At 34.8% G+C, this 19,597-nt stretch overlaps 1 protein-coding gene across 1 annotated transcript; it reads left to right on the forward strand.

The window, feature by feature from the left end:
• The first annotated feature begins 507 nt into the window (after nt 1-507).
• LOC128232569 (guanylate-binding protein 1-like) lies at nt 508-14,721 on the forward strand. The gene is made up of 12 exons (XM_052946215.1): nt 508-763; nt 2,247-2,296; nt 5,780-5,842; nt 8,491-8,523; nt 8,833-9,032; nt 10,635-10,774; nt 11,242-11,351; nt 11,892-12,295; nt 12,598-12,878; nt 13,123-13,338; nt 13,572-13,653; nt 13,843-14,721. The coding sequence occupies exons 2-12, from the start codon at nt 2,253-2,255 to the stop codon at nt 14,277-14,279; spliced, it is 2,010 nt and encodes a 669-aa protein (XP_052802175.1). The 5' UTR covers nt 508-763; nt 2,247-2,252; the 3' UTR covers nt 14,280-14,721.
• The last annotated feature ends 4,876 nt before the right edge of the window (nt 14,722-19,597 follow it).

The following is a 19,597-nucleotide window of genomic DNA, read 5'->3' on the forward strand; positions in this document are numbered from 1 at the left end:
TTTTAAGTTGTCATTGGCCACTGAACAAAAACACAGATATCATTTATAATACCGTGAAAAAATACAGGGACAAGGCCAAAAATAAAACATAAAACTTTGTTTAAGGACACAAGGCAATGACCCAAACGACAATAAACTATAGACAATTTGTTATATAAATCACGTTATTGGCCGGGCATAATGTACTACACAACTGTATATTTTGTATGTAATGGTTGACCCTAAATTCTCTTTATTTCCTTCGAGCATAGCCACTGCATGCATGCATTGCATTTATCTTCATGATTTTTGTAAAATCTTGTGATGTGGAAAATGTCACGTTAGGTTGCAGCTTAAACCTGCACTTTCGGACCGAACGATTGCCTAACAAATACTGTTATCTGCACCCTGAAGTTTAACAAAGTTGAACAATAAGTCTGTCATTATAAAGTAGCATGAACTACAATGTATCTCTGTTCACGAATTAACGCTAATAGTTAAAATGTAACTAAACGAATGCTTTGCGTATTAAGTTTATTGCAGATAATTGATGGTAGACAATTGAATCACAATCTTTATCGTAGATTATTAATCCTTGGTTAAGTGTAATTGGAATCGTAACGAACGGAACAGGGTTTTTTTTTATTTCATGGAAAAAAGAAAGTAAAGATAAGAGAAGTTTGACATAAAAAGACTGTCGCCAATCTAAAACGATAAGAAGAGTATGTGCATTTAGTATGGAGAACATTTGATTGTGCATGTGTTGTACGATTATTTTATACAGGTAAGCACCTTAATTAACCTCTGAATGTTTTAAACAATGAAATGATGTACGTTAATTCCTTTTGTTGAACATTAATTTCGAGAGTCTATTGCGGCTGATGCTTTTTATTTGAAGTTAAAACACTTAGTAAGAGCTAGCATGTTTTTGGTTTCTTTATACATACTTTGTTATAATGTAAACAGTGTGTAAAATAATTTTATCTAAGGTATCATAGTTCAGCTCGTTTTGTTGTAAAAGGCAATGTATCCGTGTTGCTGGAAGTGCAACCCGGAAATATGATAAATCACGAAATAATGTGTCTGGTCGTACTTGTACGTCTCACTACCCTTGCAAATAAAAGTTCCATTAGGCTCCAATGTTGCTTGCACTTTTTCACAAATGCCGGTATCCTCATCAGGTCTTGCGTGAAACACTTACCACGTGATTTTATTTTTGTCATAACTGCTCATATATGGCCCTTTTGAAAAACTTTATGAGGTAAAACGTAAGTTTAACATGTAATTGGCTGCACCTTTAAAATGTGTACCAAGGACGTATACTTGGTTGAATGTAGATGTCAAAAAGTAGTTTAAACACAGAAATACACGTGCAAGTTATGTGTTATATTCTCTCTTCTACCTTTTCTCATTTCTTATAAAAACTTATTCGTTGAAATTTACCTAATATCACTAGCGGATCCAGGCCCTATAAATCGCCCAAGATTGCTATTTATTTCAATATTGGAAAAAAATATTTAAGAAATACCCCCAAAATGCACCATTTCGGACAAGAAATTGTTAACATTTTCTTTGAAAGTGTACCCCCGAACCCCATGTCAACACTTTAAACCAAATAATTTTGTTTCTTAGGGAGGGGCGCTAGTTAAAAGGCACACCTCGAAGATATGCCCGCTTACATCTAATCCTGGATCCGACCCTGGATATCATGCAAAAACAAACTGTATTCAACTTTATTGCATGCTGACTATTCAGAAAACTCACGCTTAAAAACACTGTTTAAATGTTAAAGCAATATTTTAAGGTTGTTTACGTATATGAATGATACAAAATGGCGCCTACGTCACATAAATGAATGCTGAATAATGCATGTTGCCGTAACGAGCCATTTGCTACAATTGTATATGTATATATCATGCATTAATTTGTGCCACACATATTGAATTACTTTCGTAAACATGTAAATGGCCTAGACAGTGTGTCAAAAAATGATTGTTATTTTTATTCGGACATGTTATAATGACTTATGACTGACGAATTGGTCAAAAAAGTTTCTTGCAACAAGTACCTAGGGCCTTGGCCGGACTGCCATTAATTCGATTCATTTTGTATTTAATACGAAACTGCTAAAGCTAACAGCTTGATCAATTTATATTCGTTTACGTACTAGATGCAAAAGTATCAATCTGACTTCCTAGCAATATGTGTTTCTTTTCCTGTTTCGATATTGATATCTTTAAATAATTCAATTACATTTTTCTTTAAAGGTCCTAATGGATGTGCATGACAGAAGCCAAAGGATTCAGGGAGAAGGAGGGTACTATTTATATTATTTCACAACTTTAGTATTTCTTTTGTCATATTCTCTTTAATTCAGAAATATGAGTTTTTGCGTAGTGGATACATGTATTTCGAAAATGAACCGATATATTATGCTACTGTCGATGCGTATCGTTATACAAGACTGGCGTTTCGATGCTGGGGAGCGCTCGAACGTTGGGTGGTGTCAAAGTTTTAAAAGTCCTGCCACCGCCTTTTGGCTGCATTATGGCTTGACCAAACCGCATTCCCCTGTTGTTGGTAGAGAAGTTTAAAAACCGAAATGTGAAAATGTACACACATTCTTTAGTTAGGTCTTAAGCCAACGCGAATAATTTAGCACAACAAAAGTTGTTGTGTAAAAACGATGAGATACATATCATTGCACAACTGAGAGAGGACACAGAATGTGAGGAGCCGGCTAAATGAGAGATCGACCGTGCTCTGTTCGCGTCACCTCTATCAGGATGTAATGAATCTTCACATGTAGGCTTAGAGCCTTGACTGGGACGTTCATCCTATCCTATCGGTCGTCGCCGTATCGAATAAGCTCTGAAAAGCTATTCTGGAGGCACTTTTCAATAGATTGATCGATATGATCTTTTTTATCTAAATGCATTAGTTGTTTTACGCTATGTTATATGCGTTTCTTTTGAATATTTTATAATTATCAAAAAGCAACGAAACTAATGTGTTTCCAAAATATAAACCACTATGATGAATAGTATGTGCTAGTTACAATCACGAACATTCCATTATATCTAAATTAAACAATCAGACCTTATGAAGTTTTTAAATCAATAAATATGTGTTTACTTTGTTGAGAGCGTTTACAAAAAATACGGTGTTAGCCGCTATCTCTCTTTACTATCTATCATTCAAGGGCAAGCATTGATCTATTGTCCCACGTGAATAAATATACCGCAGCGGGTCTAAATATTGAAAACAGTGCTGCATACAAAGTTTAGTGCAAGTATTGAAAAATAATGAAACATATTTCACAGGGCTGCACGATATGATTTGATACTAACAATATACCTCGATTCTCGAACTAGTACTCACTTAAAAAGAATATTACAAACCCATTTCAAAGACATACTTAGTTCATAATACAATGAAAAGTTCTGGGAACAAGCCCGGTAATCAAACATTAAAGACTACACACTGTTCAGAGGCACAAGGCAAGGCAATCAACTAATGACACAAACGTTTAAACACCACAGACACGTTTACTCTAATATAAGCAAGGTATAGAATAGACCATGCTTTTTCCCTATTGAAATTTCAGTGAATGAAGTGAATGAAGTGAATGGTGCATGATTATTTCAGGAATGTTTTGTATTATTAAGCATATACGTAGCATTGTCGTAAAGGGAATTTAACGACTAACGTGAATGTTGAGTTGTATATACACATGATGGTATCTTGCATGAATGTAGAGTTGTATATACACATGATGGTATCTGGCATGAATGTTGAGTTATATACACATGATGGTATCTGACGTGAATGTAGAGTTGTATATACACATGATGGTATTTTGCATGAATGTTGAGTTGTATATACACATGATGGTATCTGACATGAATGTCGAGTTATATATACACATGATGGTATCTTGCATGAATGTTGAGTTATATATACACATGATGGTATCTGACGTGATTGTAGAGTTATATATACACATGATGGTATCTGGCATGAATGTAGAGTTGTATATACACATGATGGTATCTGACGTGATTGTAGAGTTGTATATACACATGATGGTATCTGACGTGATTGTAGAGTTATATATACACATGATGGTATCTGACGTGATTGTAGAGTTATATATACACATGATGGTATCTGACGTGATTGTAGAGTTGTATATACACATGATGGTATCTGACGTGATTGTAGAGTTGTATATACACATGATGGTATCTGACGTGATTGTAGAGTTATATATACACATGATGGTATCTGACGTGAATGTAGAGTTGTATATACACATGATGGTATCTGACGTGAATGTAGAGTTGTATATACACATGATGGTATCTGACGTGAATGAAGAGTTGTATATACACATGATGGTATTTTGCATGAATGTTGAGTTATATACACATGATGGTATCTGACGTGAATGTAGAGTTGTATCTACACATGATGGTATCTGACGTGAATGTAGAGTTGTATATACACATGATGGTATCTGACGTGAATGTAGAGTTGTATATACACATGATGGTATCTGACGTGAATGTAGAGTTGTATATACACATGATGGTAACTGACGTGAATGTTGAGTTGTATATACACATGATGGTATCTGACGTGAATGTAGAGTTGTATATACACATGATGGTATCTGACGTGAATGTTGAGTTGTATATACACATGATGGTATCTGACGTGAATGTAGAGTTGTATATACACATGATGGTATATGACGTGAATGTTGAGTTATATACACATGATGGTATCTGACGTGAATGTAGAGTTGTATATACACATGATGGTATCTGACGTGAATGTAGAGTTGTATATACACATGATGGTATCTGACGTGAATGTAGAGTTGTATATACACATGATGGTATCTGACGTGAATGTAGAGTTGTATATACACATGATGGTATCTGACGTGAATGTTGAGTTGTATATACACATGATGGTATCTGACGTGAATGTTGAGTTGTATATACACATGATGGTATCTGACGTGAATGTAGAGTTGTATATACACATGATGGTATATGACGTGAATGTAGAGTTGTATATACACATGATGGTATATGACGTGAATGTTGAGTTATATACACATGATGGTATCTGACGTGAATGCAGAGTTGTATATACACATGATGGTATATGACGTGAATGTAGAGTTATATATACACATGATGGTATCTGACGTGAATGTAGAGTTGTATATACACATGATGGTATCTGACGTGAATGCAGAGTTGTATATACACATGATGGTATATGACGTGAATGTAGAGTTGTATATACACATGATGGTATATGACGTGAATGTTGAGTTATATACACATGATGGTATCTGACGTGAATGTAGAGTTGTATATACACATGATGGTATCTGACGTGAATGTAGAGTTGTATATACACATGATGGTATCTGACGTGAATGTAGAGTTGTATATACACATGATGGTATCTGACGTGAATATAGAGTTATATATATATACATGATGGTATCTGACGTGATTGTAGAGTTACATATACACATGATGGTATCTGGCATGAATGTAGAGTTGTATATACACATGATGGTATCTGACATGAATGTAGAGTTGTATATACACATGATGGTATCTGACGTAAATGTAGAGTTGTATATACACATGATGGTATCTGACGTAAATGTAGAGTTGTATATACACATGATGGTATCTGGCATGAATGTTGAGTTCCAAAATTATTACACATGATGAAATGAAATTGTTGTTTTTCTAATCATGTATTTCAGCAGCAAAGTTCAAGCTACAGCTACTCGTACTGTGTTAGCCTCGAGTGGAGATGGAAAGACGGGGTATTTTTGACCAAAACATGCTTACTATTACAATGTTAGACTAAAGTTACCATGGTTATATTTCAGTGCAATCGCTGGGAATGTAGAACTTGATATAATTAGGTTATCGTGTTTTTCTTAAAAATAAGCCTTATGAATTGAACATAAAAAACCCTTTTCCTTCAGTAAGAAGAGTATGAAAAAAACATTTATTGCATTCATTCGAAAATATATTCACTCGTTCTCGCACGTAAATATGTTATCCTTCAGTTGTCCAAAAAAGAAAAGAACTCCTGCATCACTAATATAGATTAATTCGTAAACGGTATATAGTCAATATAATATCAAATTACTCAAAATCTCTCAAATTAACATGAAACAAATCATAATATGAACAAACTTGCAATATTTGAGGAAACATTACCATTTACCATTAATAAATTATGCCAATTGGGAAAACAATCTGTCCTGCAACCAAGAAATGATACTTGGTTGAAGAAAGCGTGAGGTACGTGAGCCTAAATGGTTTCAATTCCGTGGATTATAGCTTAGTGTTTCGTTGCTTTTATCCTAGGGCTTATAAGCAGAAATTGGTAAAGATTTAGGCTCATGGGCTTGCAAACAGTTTCTATAGTTTTACCTATGTTATTTTCAAATATGCTACCGTAACAGAAGACGGAGATATAATCACTTCGGCTTCAAGTCATCTTCAAGTCAGATGTGCTGTATGTGGTTGCAATGTTTACTAGTTAATGATTTATCCGGGTGCCCTTAAGACGTAAACCTTGGATTATTTTTAAACATGTGACTTATTTTTTCTGACATCTCATTGATCTCAATTTCGATTGCATTCAATAACACGTAACGCATTGAGCTTTTTTTATTCTCTTATCTAAAGTAGTTTTTGAGTTCAATTGGCTAAGAGTGGATCTCCAAACACGTCAATAAATGTGCATATGTTCAGACATGCTTTTGTTACATCATACCTATCAAATAGTATTTTCACCAAGGGCGGGGACTTTTATTGAACGATGTTTTCTATTGAAACGCAGACGTATTTTACCGCTCTACAAACATATAAACTATAAACATATCCACGTCAATGTACAAAAAAACAAAAAAAACACAATAAAACAATGTATTGGACACGTCAGTTCAACCTCACATTTTTAATTATCACTGATTTTTTTTAAATTCACTTCCTGGTTACGGAACTCTCATTTATGCACCAGTCAATTGTAACCACGGCCCCCAGGTCCGGGGTATAGCGGGGACTTTGACTTTCGGTCCAGCCAACCCCGGCTAAAATCCCAGCCCTGCGGGGACGAACAGATGGTAAAATCCCCACAAAATGCCCCCGCACCCCAGGGACCCAAGGTAAGGCCCATTCCCCGCTATATTTAAAGCGAAGACAAAACCACCGCATTCACCCGGCACTGCTGGGGCCACCTGAAAGGTAAAAAAACGACCCATTTCCCCGGCTATCCCCGGTATACCCCCAGACCTGGGGGGGGGGGGGGGGCTGTGGTAACAATTGACTGTTGCATTAATGACAACCAATCAAACCTATACAGCGGTTTTGAACGGGGTAACCTACGTCCTATCATTAGGTGGGCTGCATTTAACGATACATTTCATCAGTGAGTCGTTATCAGTTTTCCACATAAGCCTTAAACAAATACAGTAAACAGACAGTAAATGAAAGTTGCCAACATTGAAATATTAATGTTTAACAATCTTTTAAACAAATATAAGCGTTATAAAAATTACCCAAGAGGACCTTTGCAACCAAACTTTCTTTCTTTATTTGTGACTCGAAGTATCCAAGTATACAATCAAGTATATTGTATAATGTCGATTTGGTGGTATGACCAGCTAGAAATGCGATTAAATAATGTATTGCAATATTGATCATCGGAAGCGAAAAGGTGTAAATAATGTAATAATGATACTTTCAAGTATTCCCTTCTTAAAATTTAATCATATGTTTTAGGAAAATCGTGTTAAGATTATACAAAATGGAATGGGTTGGGAAGAATGAATGCGGCGGTGACTGAAAACCTAATCATTATTATTTTGGCCTCATGTGCGGTTTTCCTATTAACATGTCATTTAAAGAGCATCGGTACTAAGCGATGCACATCCTACTGTGTTAAATCTACTTGTACACTATCATGTTTTAATGCATAGCTTCTCCGTCGTTTGCTTTTCAATAATCTATAGTGCTTACCCTATATTCGTTTTCGAACAAAGTAATCGAATATCATGGACATTCAGTGTTGAGTAATGGAAGTTTGCGTAATACTCTGCAGTTAACGAACTCAAATCATACATGACATACCATTAATGAAACTGTATTATAACTTTGCAACTGTACTGTTTTATCTTACTTTGAAGCAAAGCCCCGATACCCCAACAAGACATGTGGTAATAAAACGGTCGCGTATGTTTGACATAATAATCTATGCGTACAAACGCAATGTTGAAACAATATATATAAATATGTTAATTAATTATCATTGATCTGTAAATGAAATGAAGTGTAACAACAACATAATTATATTAGTTGGATGACAAATTTACGGCAGAAGCATGTTATGTTTGCAAAATGACCGAATAGTATATCCTGATTCAACTACGAAGTAGACTTCCTCCTTTTTTTATTTCAGTGCCAAAGCTGTTAATGTAAAACTTGCAGACAAGTAAGTAGTTTGCAAAGAAACAGAAATTGGTGATTTTCAAGAAAAACTCTTAGATCAACTTTTCATTAGATACTTACAGGTGCGATAAGTAATCTGATAAGCTATATTTCAATGAAGTGATAGGTCTGATTTATCAAATTGTCTTTGATTATAACGCTTTTTATCGTTTTAATTCAAACCTACTAATACGGCAATGAAATCCAAATGTTACACGTATGCCGCTATGCAAATTACTCCTTAAATGATAGAAACACGCACCTTACCAGAATATGCATTACAAAATGCCAACATCGCAACCTGCCATTCTAGGTACAAACTCTCAATATTCAAGAGACCATTACCACTTATTGTCAAACACGTAGCTGGTAAAGGAAACGCACTGTCTTACAATCATGATACCCTTGAGGAACTTAGCCAAATTGAGGAGCCATTATGTGTCATAGCTGTAGCTGGATGTCTGAGGACTGGAAAATCGTACCTATTAAGTCGCCTTGTACAGAAGTGTGGTGGTGAGTAATAATTATTTAGTTGTGAAACTATTATTATGGAAATAAAAGGATACTTAATTAGAAGTTGAGTATATGAGTATTGTTAAGATTTAATAACTAGGTCGTCTAGGTCAGAAAAATGGCGAACGTCCACAATTTATATTTATCTTTTGTTCTCCAGTTTATGTAGCGAGTCCTAATAGAGTAAGAAATAATGAATACTAAATCAAAATAAGGAAATTACCAAGACAACCGTGGGTGTGTCTTAAAATATTTGGGGATTTTTGCAACGGAAAATGATGACGTAGGCGTACAGTTTTGAAAATAAATCAGCCTCAAATGCAAGTCTCAATGACAGGCCCATTGCATTGTTCTAAGATGTACTAAGATGAGCATATGACTTCAATTAAGGGGTCATGTAAAGTCATTTAAGGTCATAAGATTCGCTGGGATTTCCTAAGATTGTCTTTCGATTGTTCAATGTCAAAACGTGAAATGTTTCACCATATAACGCCCTTTCTGCGAGATAGTTATACGACTGTAATTCTATAGATCGACAGCCTTGACCTATTGTCCCACAAAGGTCGAATAATACGTATTCTATTTGTGAACGCTACTACGCAAATCTCCATTCCCTACTTCATTCCCATCTTTAGTACAACCTCTTAAGTAAAGTATATGTGAATATATAGTTTGTCTTATGTGGTAGATGCTTTAGCAATTTTAAAAACCCATCACTACCAACAGATGTCGACACAGTGCCATAGCCCTGCACTATTACTCTCAAATATGCCATATTTGATACAATTAATTAAATCTACCAAAAAATGATTAATAAATGTTGAAAACAATGGTTTGTTTTACATGTGTAAGTATTAATTTTGTCACTTTAAATCAGATGACAAAAACTCGCAGGTTGTATGTGAACGAGGTCTATGCAGGCACTGTGCGACAAGCGCCATAAGGCGTTTTAAAATCTTACTTTAATCATTTGTTTTTGTAGTTGTTACAAAATACATTCACAAAAATTGAAATTTGGTATTTATTAAGTCATTGTTTTGTAAAGTTTGTCCAATTCTTTAAAATAAACATTCATCCAAAGTAAAAAAGTACTTAGTAACAAACACAAATGTAAATAGATTAATGTCACCAAGAAGAAGGAAAACAAATTAAGTACAATGTATTCAGCGTTCGTTATATATTATTGCAAACTGAAATATGTTTTTGTCATACCTGTATTTCAAAAACAATCTGTTCTATATAAAACGAAACTAATAAAAGTAGAGTTGTGTTTGTTTGTCTTTGACTACTAGGAATCATAGAGTTTTATGCAATCCTAATCATTATTATGATAGTCATAAGTTTATGTTGGCAATTCATGCAGCTTGCCTATCGGATGTAAATTAGGCCAATCTTGTTTCCTACTCATTAATAAATATGTTAATATTTGTATGAAAAGCTACAGAAACAAGCTCAAAGACAAACGTTTAAACAAAAACCCCGTTTAATTGCACAGGGCATATATACTATTTAACCTTAATTGAACGGTATGCGTTAGATAATTTTACCCATTTGATATTTTCTCCATTCGACTTGCATGGATTTAATAAATTATATCTATAGTTTCAGAAGAATATTTCACTGTTGGGCACTCTGCCAACGCACAGACCCAAGGAATATGGATCATGTGCAGACCGCATCCTACTCAAGAAGGGAAGGTCATTGTTTTTCTCGATACGGAAGGAATCGATGATCCAGAGAAGGTTTGTTTGATGATTACAGTTCTCTATGCGCTTTTCACAGTGTTCATTCCGGTGATGCATGAAGAAAAAAAACTCAGTCAATGAAATTAAGAGCATCGTAAACCGAACGTGTTTAAATGACAATTGGATTGTTTAATATGAAGGTTATACAGTTGTATAGAACCTTTACAAGTGGAGTTCTATGTTTGAAAACAGATCTGAAACAAATATCCACATATTCAATTTACGATTGATGTAATGGATTGTATTTCAGGTCGATGCTTTTTCATAGCAACAAACTCTTAATATTTTCTTCAGCAACATACAACAGCCAATAACAATGATTGTCTTATTCAGAAAATGCAAAACGTAACTTGAATTCATTGCTATTTTTCACGCATTTAATATCTAATCAACCGCTTCAATTTCCTATAAGGAGTGCAGGTTGCATTTATTGCCATTGATAAAAAGCTCAAAATGTGATTTAGGTTCAAATTCAAGAAGACACTTGGATATTCCTTATTGCAACGTTGCTGTGCAATGTACTTGTCTACAATACGAAAGGCGTCTTTGATGCTTCAGACATCAAGAAATTTCGGTAAGAAATTTCAAATCATCATGTTTAACGTTTTTCCTGTCAAGTAACTGATGGAAGACAGATAAGAGGGTGGTTACGTTTGTTTAAATGACATTCGTTTTCCTAATAGTTAGATTTAACGTGGTTCAAGTCAGAACATATTTTTTAAGACCGATGACGATTGATATATCGGTTTTTATTCGATAGTTTAATTCGGTATGTCAGCCAATTTCATTTTTTGTGAAAATTGACTTCCTAGATTGTTTTGCTTCAAGCGCTTAACTTGTAGTTGCATTCGGCCAACGGGTTTCTTTATAATACTTGAAATGGTTCAAACTATGTGTTTGCCTAATTAATAACTTAAACAAAAACGTAAAAATTGCATCTGGAGAGTATATGTTCTTGAAGTAAACATAAGTCAGGGAGTTTCTTGTGTGTTATTTGAGCCACTGCAAACAAAGAGTTTACCGCATTTAGAATAACACTTGACAAAATAGACACTATTCAATGTTACCATAATAATAAACATCTTCATCTGTTGTTGTTGTTTTTTAATTACAGGTTTCTTAAAGTGGTTCGTTCTAATGTGACGGTTGCAAAAGGTGAAAGTGAAGACGACAGTTTCCTTGACTTCTTTTTTCCGAATTTGGTTCTTGTTTTACGAGATTTTGCACTCCAATCCGATATATCGAAAGAGGTATTTCTTGAACAGCGATTAATGTACAAGAATGGGAAATTGGATGGTGCAAATAAATTTAACGAACCAAGGCGACTTATTCGACGGTATTTCAAAAAAAGGACATGCTTTGGCATCCCGATCCCATGCACGAGGCCCGACCAATTGGAATCTATGCCGGATTCAAAGATTGAGTCCGAATTTCTGCAGCAGATAAACGACTTGCACCAATACCTTTGCGAATGTAGCCCAAAGAAACTCATATCTGGAAAGCCTGTAAATGGAAGAAGTAAGTCTGAAGTAAATTTCCGATCAAATCTGTATTCATATCTTTGAAGGCAACACTGTCACTCTTAGTTTAACCCTCAGTTGAATTGAATGATCAAGTTATACTCGTTAAGGCGAGTATTTGATGTTAATGAAAGGAAAACAACTCAACTTATTGCATCTATAAATTGATTATTGTTTAACAAATAAGCCCTCATATTCTTAAATTACCTAAATAACAAATTACTAAAATCAAACAACATTAGCCTTTCATAAATGGGAACACTGTTCATGTTTATTAAAAAAGTGTTTGTCTAATTTAAGTGCTGAGAACGATGATAATAAGCTACATGAATTCCGTGAAGGAAAACACGGCACCGTGTTTACAAGATGCTATGAAACTGATGGCTGACGAGGAAAATCAGTTTGCAGTACGGAAAGCGTCTGAATGGTACCAAGAAGAAATGAAAAAGAGGATAAACAAACATATGCCAAATGAGAGCGGGCTTGAGAGATATCACAATGACTGCATGAAAGTGGCTGTAAAGAAATTACGAGAATTAGTTGTGGTAGATGACGGCGATATATTTAACAGAAAAGCGGCAGTAAGTAGGCATTTGTGTTTTGGGACCTTAGAACTGATAATGCTATCGAGGAAGAGTTTGCGTAGTTACGTTTTGTTGGCCCTGTTTGTGAAAACACTATAGTAAACCAAGATTGAGTTTTGGCTAATGTGTCTGTTTCATCTTATTCAAAGTACATATGTTAAAAAGTTTGAAAAGGATAATCATTAAAGTCGGTGATTACTTAACAATTTCTCTTTGCAAGCGTTTTCTCTTATATTTTAAGGAATGTTTCGAAAAACATTTGGAACTATTCAAGTCAATGGTAGAGAAATACTCCCTTGAAAGAAGTAGAAGGTCGATAGAAATACTGGACATGGAAATTCAACGGAAAATCAAAGAGAAAAAGTATGCAAATCCGCATGGTTACAACGAATACTTTGAAGACATCAACAATCTTGTTGACGAATTCACAAAGCGGGAAGATTACCATGGATCAAAGGTAAATAGGTGATATGATGTTTTAATTCCAACAATTTTAGAGCAATTTCAATTATTTCATAACTTTCTTTTCAATATATACGTTGTTGATGATTTTTATTTTCCTTTTTTTAACATTGTTTATATTCTTATTTATGCTAAAGCATTCATCATCTTCATGAATTGCAATTCAAATATATGGCGAATCATTATGATAAGATGCTGCAATTTACTGCAATAAAACTTTATCTACAGGCAAGAGCTGTCTTGCAGGAATACATGGATTCAAAGGTCGACGAAGAGCAACTTGTTTACGAAATGGTTAAGGGCGAGACTGGTACGGTTAATGGATTATTTTCGAAAGCTTTTTAACTTTATATTAAAATCAGACCAATACGCCTTAACAGGAAACATGATGTTTATGATGAATGTGTGAAAACTAAGAAGTCCATTGATACATACTCATTATTTCACATCGTGTAAATGTGAAAAACAATGGTTTGTTCTCAAATATAATTCTTTTCAGATGATGAAGTTCAACGTCAGTCACATCAACTTCCACGTACATTGGAGCAGTTTCCAAATATAAATCCAAAGGAAGAGTCAGTCAAAAAGAAGGCGCTAGAGTCCATTGAAAAGTTTGAGAATCACGGGTTTATGAGAATTGGGTCGCAATACATTGAGAATCTGGAATTGAAGTTACAAGAAATAGAAAAGGCTAAGGCCGAATTATCAGAAGACAACACATACTATAAGCAACTTGTAGATGAGTACAACGTCTGGTTGGACATTTACAAAAAAGCCAACTTCTCAGTAGATCAGGCTAATCCAAGGCCGATCCAAATGCCGAAGCCTGTCTTAACGGACACCCCTGTTGTCGAAAAACCATCAGAAAATCCAGACGGTAAGAAACCGAAACCGAAGAAACAGCCATCCGGAAAACCAAAGTGCCCAATAATTTAAAAAAGAACAAATAAGGAAATACATTATGGTGATGTTACTATATGTTGTTACAATATCGTTTGCGCACAACGATCTAGAAATAGTCACATTGGACTTTCAGTACAAGAAAGTACATAACAGAAATTTCGAGTTGTATTGTGTAATGTTGGGGCACAATAAACTGCGACTACGTATACCCTTTTGTGTGTGTTTATTATGTAGCTGTATTTCTTATATTTATTTATAATTATTGTTCCAATGTTATCGGACATTTCGTGTTAACTTTGTGCTCTTTGGCAACTGTGTGTTATTTATTCAGGTTTATTCATGATCAAGTATAAGGATGTAGCAAAACGGTTCGGTCAGCTCATTGTATTTTGGGGTTAGTTTCATTTCCTGTACATTGGTTTTCTTTTTCTTTTTGTAATATAACTCTTGTATTTAGACATACTGTATTATAGGTTTACCAGATGTTTCTTTCATTTTACTTTCACAAAGACTTTATAAGTATAGAACATGTCATTAGTAAAAGAGTTTTATATTTTTGAACATTTGAACGATTGTGAGTTCATTTTCTTACATGCACTATTTTACAATTAAATCATAACAACCAATAACAGAGTTCTTTGATGCGCTCAGTGAAATTAGTATTATTAACACAATAAACAACGCTTATTCACGTGAAACATTTGCTTTAAAATGTAATGAAAATATATTTTGTTTTATGTCCATAGACATGCGATACAAAATAAAAATACAACGAAAAAAACCTTAATCATCCATATAGTTATATCAACATAGTATAAAAATACATTTTACGACAACAGAAAATAAAATATAATTATAAATATACAGTATGAAACATTATAAACGCCAGCAGGGATATTGGATGCACCTGTATTTCATACCGGCACAAATAAGGCGAAATACGTTGTTGCCATCGACGAGAAAACAAGTTTAGGGCAGCAAGGTCATTATAATGGCGAATAGGCTACTATTCCTTCAATAAAACATTAAAAATTATTCGAGAATTTCACTTTGTTTCCATAAGATTGGTATAGGATCCTTAATTTTTTTTTTTCTGTACGCCAAATGCGGGCATCCTCCCCCACACTCCCACCCAACCGTCACAAGCAGATGTTGGATTTTGCTGCATTTACGAGAATTTATTAGAATCAAAGCAGCGTATGTAGGTCTAACAAGGTTAAATCTGCAAACCATTTAGAAACTTATTTATGCTGTTTTGTGCCGCTGTTTGATATTTGCCTACTCCGATTGGTCCGATGTGTTTGTCCGATAAGCGTCAAACAAAATAACAGCTCGAACATAAGAGTCGTCAATTTATTTAAGGTGATTTGCAAGCTTCCCGTTTTGATCACGTTACGTTTGTAAAACAGTTTACAACGACGTACCTATGTCGATGTCGCATTAAATATTTCGGCCGTCTGGGCCAGTAAAAACTGTTCAAACTGAACAAACCTGATTGTTTATCTTTTATATATATGAATGATGCGAATGTGAATGGTACAACTATGGGAACCTATAATATCATACAAATTTTGAGTTTTTCACACTAAAAAGTTGTTGAAAAATGGTGAACTGTGAACTTGTCAAGCATTTTAACATTACATAGTAGTTGCATGACTCGTAACTTAGGTTTCTTCTTTAAGGAACGAAATATGCGGGGGGAGGGGAGGGAGTCGACTAATAAAGAATAAATTGGAGTTCAGGTGCACTGTACACTTGAGACTGCATGTAATATAACGTACGGTACACTTATACTAAATTTGTACATCATGCATAATAGTACGAACTAAACAAAGATAAATTTTGTTTGCATATAGAAACGATAATCTTCATTTTTCATTATCATAACTTCTTTTAAAATTGCAAACATAATAGAAATGTAAAAGAAAACGAGAAACAAGCCACCTCTTATAGCACCGGCTGCAAATTATTACCAAATAAAGTAGCCTTCATCATCTCAATATATAAAACAATAAATCAAAACAACAATAACTAAAATATGATGTTTCGAATGTTCCCAATACTGTATGCGCAGCTCTTCTAGTCTATTTCATTCGGCGGCAGGCCATATATCGAAGTTTATATATATTTTAGTCTCTTATCTTTATTACAACTTTTCCATGAAACGGTTAAGTCATGTTCAAGTCTAATACTTCAAATCTATTGATTACTTTCGATGTTTTGAATTTGGCAATTACAGAGATAAAAGTATGCGTTCTCAGTTTAATACAAGTAGGTAGAATGGTAGGTAGAATGGATACCTTAATACACCATCTCTACGCAAAAAGAAGAGGGGGTGAAGGAAATATTTGCACTCGCAACCATATTAAAATGAATAAATACGAGTATAACATAGTGAGACAAATAGTTCAAGATAAATATTGCGATAATGTACTCGCCAGTTAATTCAGTTACCCACCACCTCTATAAACATATTTATATCGGAGGACAGTGCACAAGTGCTCTGAAAGCATGTGCTTTAAGTTTCATTTGATTATATTGAACGAGTAATGGGTACGCTTTACGTCTTTTCTTTACCAATCCAAAAACGAAAACAATAATGCTGTGTCCAATATCCCGATATTGTTTCTCCGAAATACTGACACCCTAAAAACGAGGAAGTAGTCTTTAAAAGAAATCCATTTCTAAACCGTTTCGCCGTAGTGGTGTATTTCATGTATAGATATGCATGCGTTTTGAATCAGAAACTCCTGGGAAGCATTAGCTACATCCACGTTTGATTTGATATCTTGAATGGATTATATTTATGGCTAAGGTTAAGTATTTGCACTTCGATGGCAATGACGACGATATAAAGATTATGAGAATAACCCGACCATTTTTGTTGCAAACGGAATACCTGGAATGAAGGCTATCAAACAACATAATAACAGTGATGTCATCGTTAAATGGTTCACTGTGTAGTATGAATATATTTGAAAGGAGATCCTTCAAAAGCACAAAGAAGATGCAAAGAATAAGACAGCAAGCTGTCCGTAAGTCATCATGAAACTGGCAACATTGCCAATGCTTCCATGGAACAGATTGACCGTAATTATGTTTAAACAAACAATGTCCAATTTCATTCTATGATAACATACTGTCGACCTAGAAAAATGACTGAAATCGCGGACTTCTGCTGATTTATGTGTTTTGACGTAAGCTTGTAATTCTGGACAAACTTCGCCTCCAAAGGGAGACGTAAAAATATTCCAAATTCGAAGACGAATCTTGCGGAAAAGATTGAGGTTATGCCTCTTGCGCTTAAAACACGCCCCGCCCCAAATCCAGACACAAACGCGCTCGATGTTCGTTTATAGGTAGTGTGTTTCATTTTGATGTACTGAGCTTTGCACATATGAAAGAAATGTTAGCTATGAATAAAAATGTGACTTTTTCGTCTTGTTGAAACCACTTTTTTCGACGCGTATTTTCAGCTGTCTCTTACCTAAGCTGACGTGGAATGCTTTTGACAAAGGCAATCCGGCTTTCCTCTTTTATCTAGTAATGTTGTAAGTTAATTGCATATTAGGTACAAGTAATACAAATCAATTGAATTTTCAAAAGAGCAAAATGTGATTCTGTAGACAATATTATTGACAGAATTAAAGAGATCATTGTAAATTGTTAACACATTCAACGTATATATCAAGTAAGGGTATTCTAAACAACTTCTGTGATATATTTGGTTTTGAAGATTTCATGAATAGAAATAACCAGGTTTTCTTACACGTATTACTTTTTGCAATTTAGACTTCATGTTATTTGTACAGTTGAATAATTTATATGAAGTAGCACTAGGAGTATTTGAATACATAAGAAAGTATTAACAGATTTACGATACAGACCTCTTATCGGGTCGTTTGTCCTCTCCAATCGGTGACATTTCGTTGAAGCCATAATTTATAAACCAGAACTGTTTGGTTTAAATCGTTTGCACCCAAACGCAGACGTAGGTTTCACAAATAATAATTTTGCAACGCACTGCGCCCTTCTATTTTTTCAAACAAAACCCCAATAAGAAATATAACATCCTGGTTACAAAACAAACAAAACATATATCTTCTAAATTTAGTGCATGTAATGAAACTTTATTTAGTTCTCGCACTGCAACCCCACACCAACGGTATAATTACAATAGCATATTCCAGTCTCAGTTTGGTTTACTCTACTGTTTGTTTATTTGAGTTTATCAAGGTCTGCCCGCGCACATTGGCTGCATTATGGCTTGACCCCGCCGTGACGCCATTACGACTTAAATTGTGTTTAAATTCCATTAGTGACATGAGATAAAAGTGACAGCAATTCGCAATCAAATCCAGACATTGGAAGAAACATGGTATGGTACAAGAGATCCAGGTGCGATACCCTAGATCTTTGCGAAGAGGCCTCTTGGTTCTTTAACGTGCTCGGTGTAAAGCTTCGATACACGGCATACAACTTTTCTGGGTTCAACCAGTACTTAGTACCCCACTTTTCATAGCACTACCCCTTAAATGCCGATCGCCATTCAAGGGGCTACTTGTAACAATTTTTAACGTCTTTCGGTGTGACGCGGCCAGGGATTGAACCCACGACCTCCCGCTCCGTAGGCGGACACCTTAACCACTAGGCAACAGAGACGGTTTACTCTTCATACCTGCAAGCAAATTATGTATTGATGTTTTTGTGGCCGGCTTATATTGGATAACGCCGATTTGCCCGTTGAGTTTGTCCGATAAGCGGCAAATTATACAGCAGCTACTTACAAGACCATGAAAGACCAAACTGACGCGACTTAACGAGTTTAAATGTCAACATGTATATTTTTTATCATTCAAATAAGGGTGGAGGGCAGTTTAAACATTCTAACATGTGATTAAAAAAGCTGTTTAAGTTGAAAAACAAAACGAAAATATCGGTTTACCTACATCGATGTCGTATAAGTTAAGATGACATCTGGATCAGGTAAAGTATTTGCAATCCATCTTTGAGCAGCCATGATTGTTCTCTTTTTCTAAATATGAATGTATTTTTTATTGGAACGACAAGTCATTTTTGAAAACAAAATCCTTTCCTACATTATTTTTCGTTTAGTGCGTACAATTATCAAAACATGTGGGAATTTGTTTCTCGAATAGTAATGTAAGGGTTAAACAGGACGTACAATTTATTATATGATCTATCTCCAGCCCGTACGTTTTTGTATGTTTTATCGTGCAACAAAATATTAATAGATTTGTCCTTTCTCTAACGACAAAGTTGTGCGTCACTGAAGTACATGTTTACACTAAGGTTTTATTAATAATAGAAACGATTTTAACAACAACAAA

Source organism: Mya arenaria, chromosome 1 (genome assembly GCF_026914265.1).
Source record: "Mya arenaria isolate MELC-2E11 chromosome 1, ASM2691426v1".
Lineage (NCBI taxonomy): Eukaryota > Metazoa > Mollusca > Bivalvia > Myida > Myidae > Mya > Mya arenaria.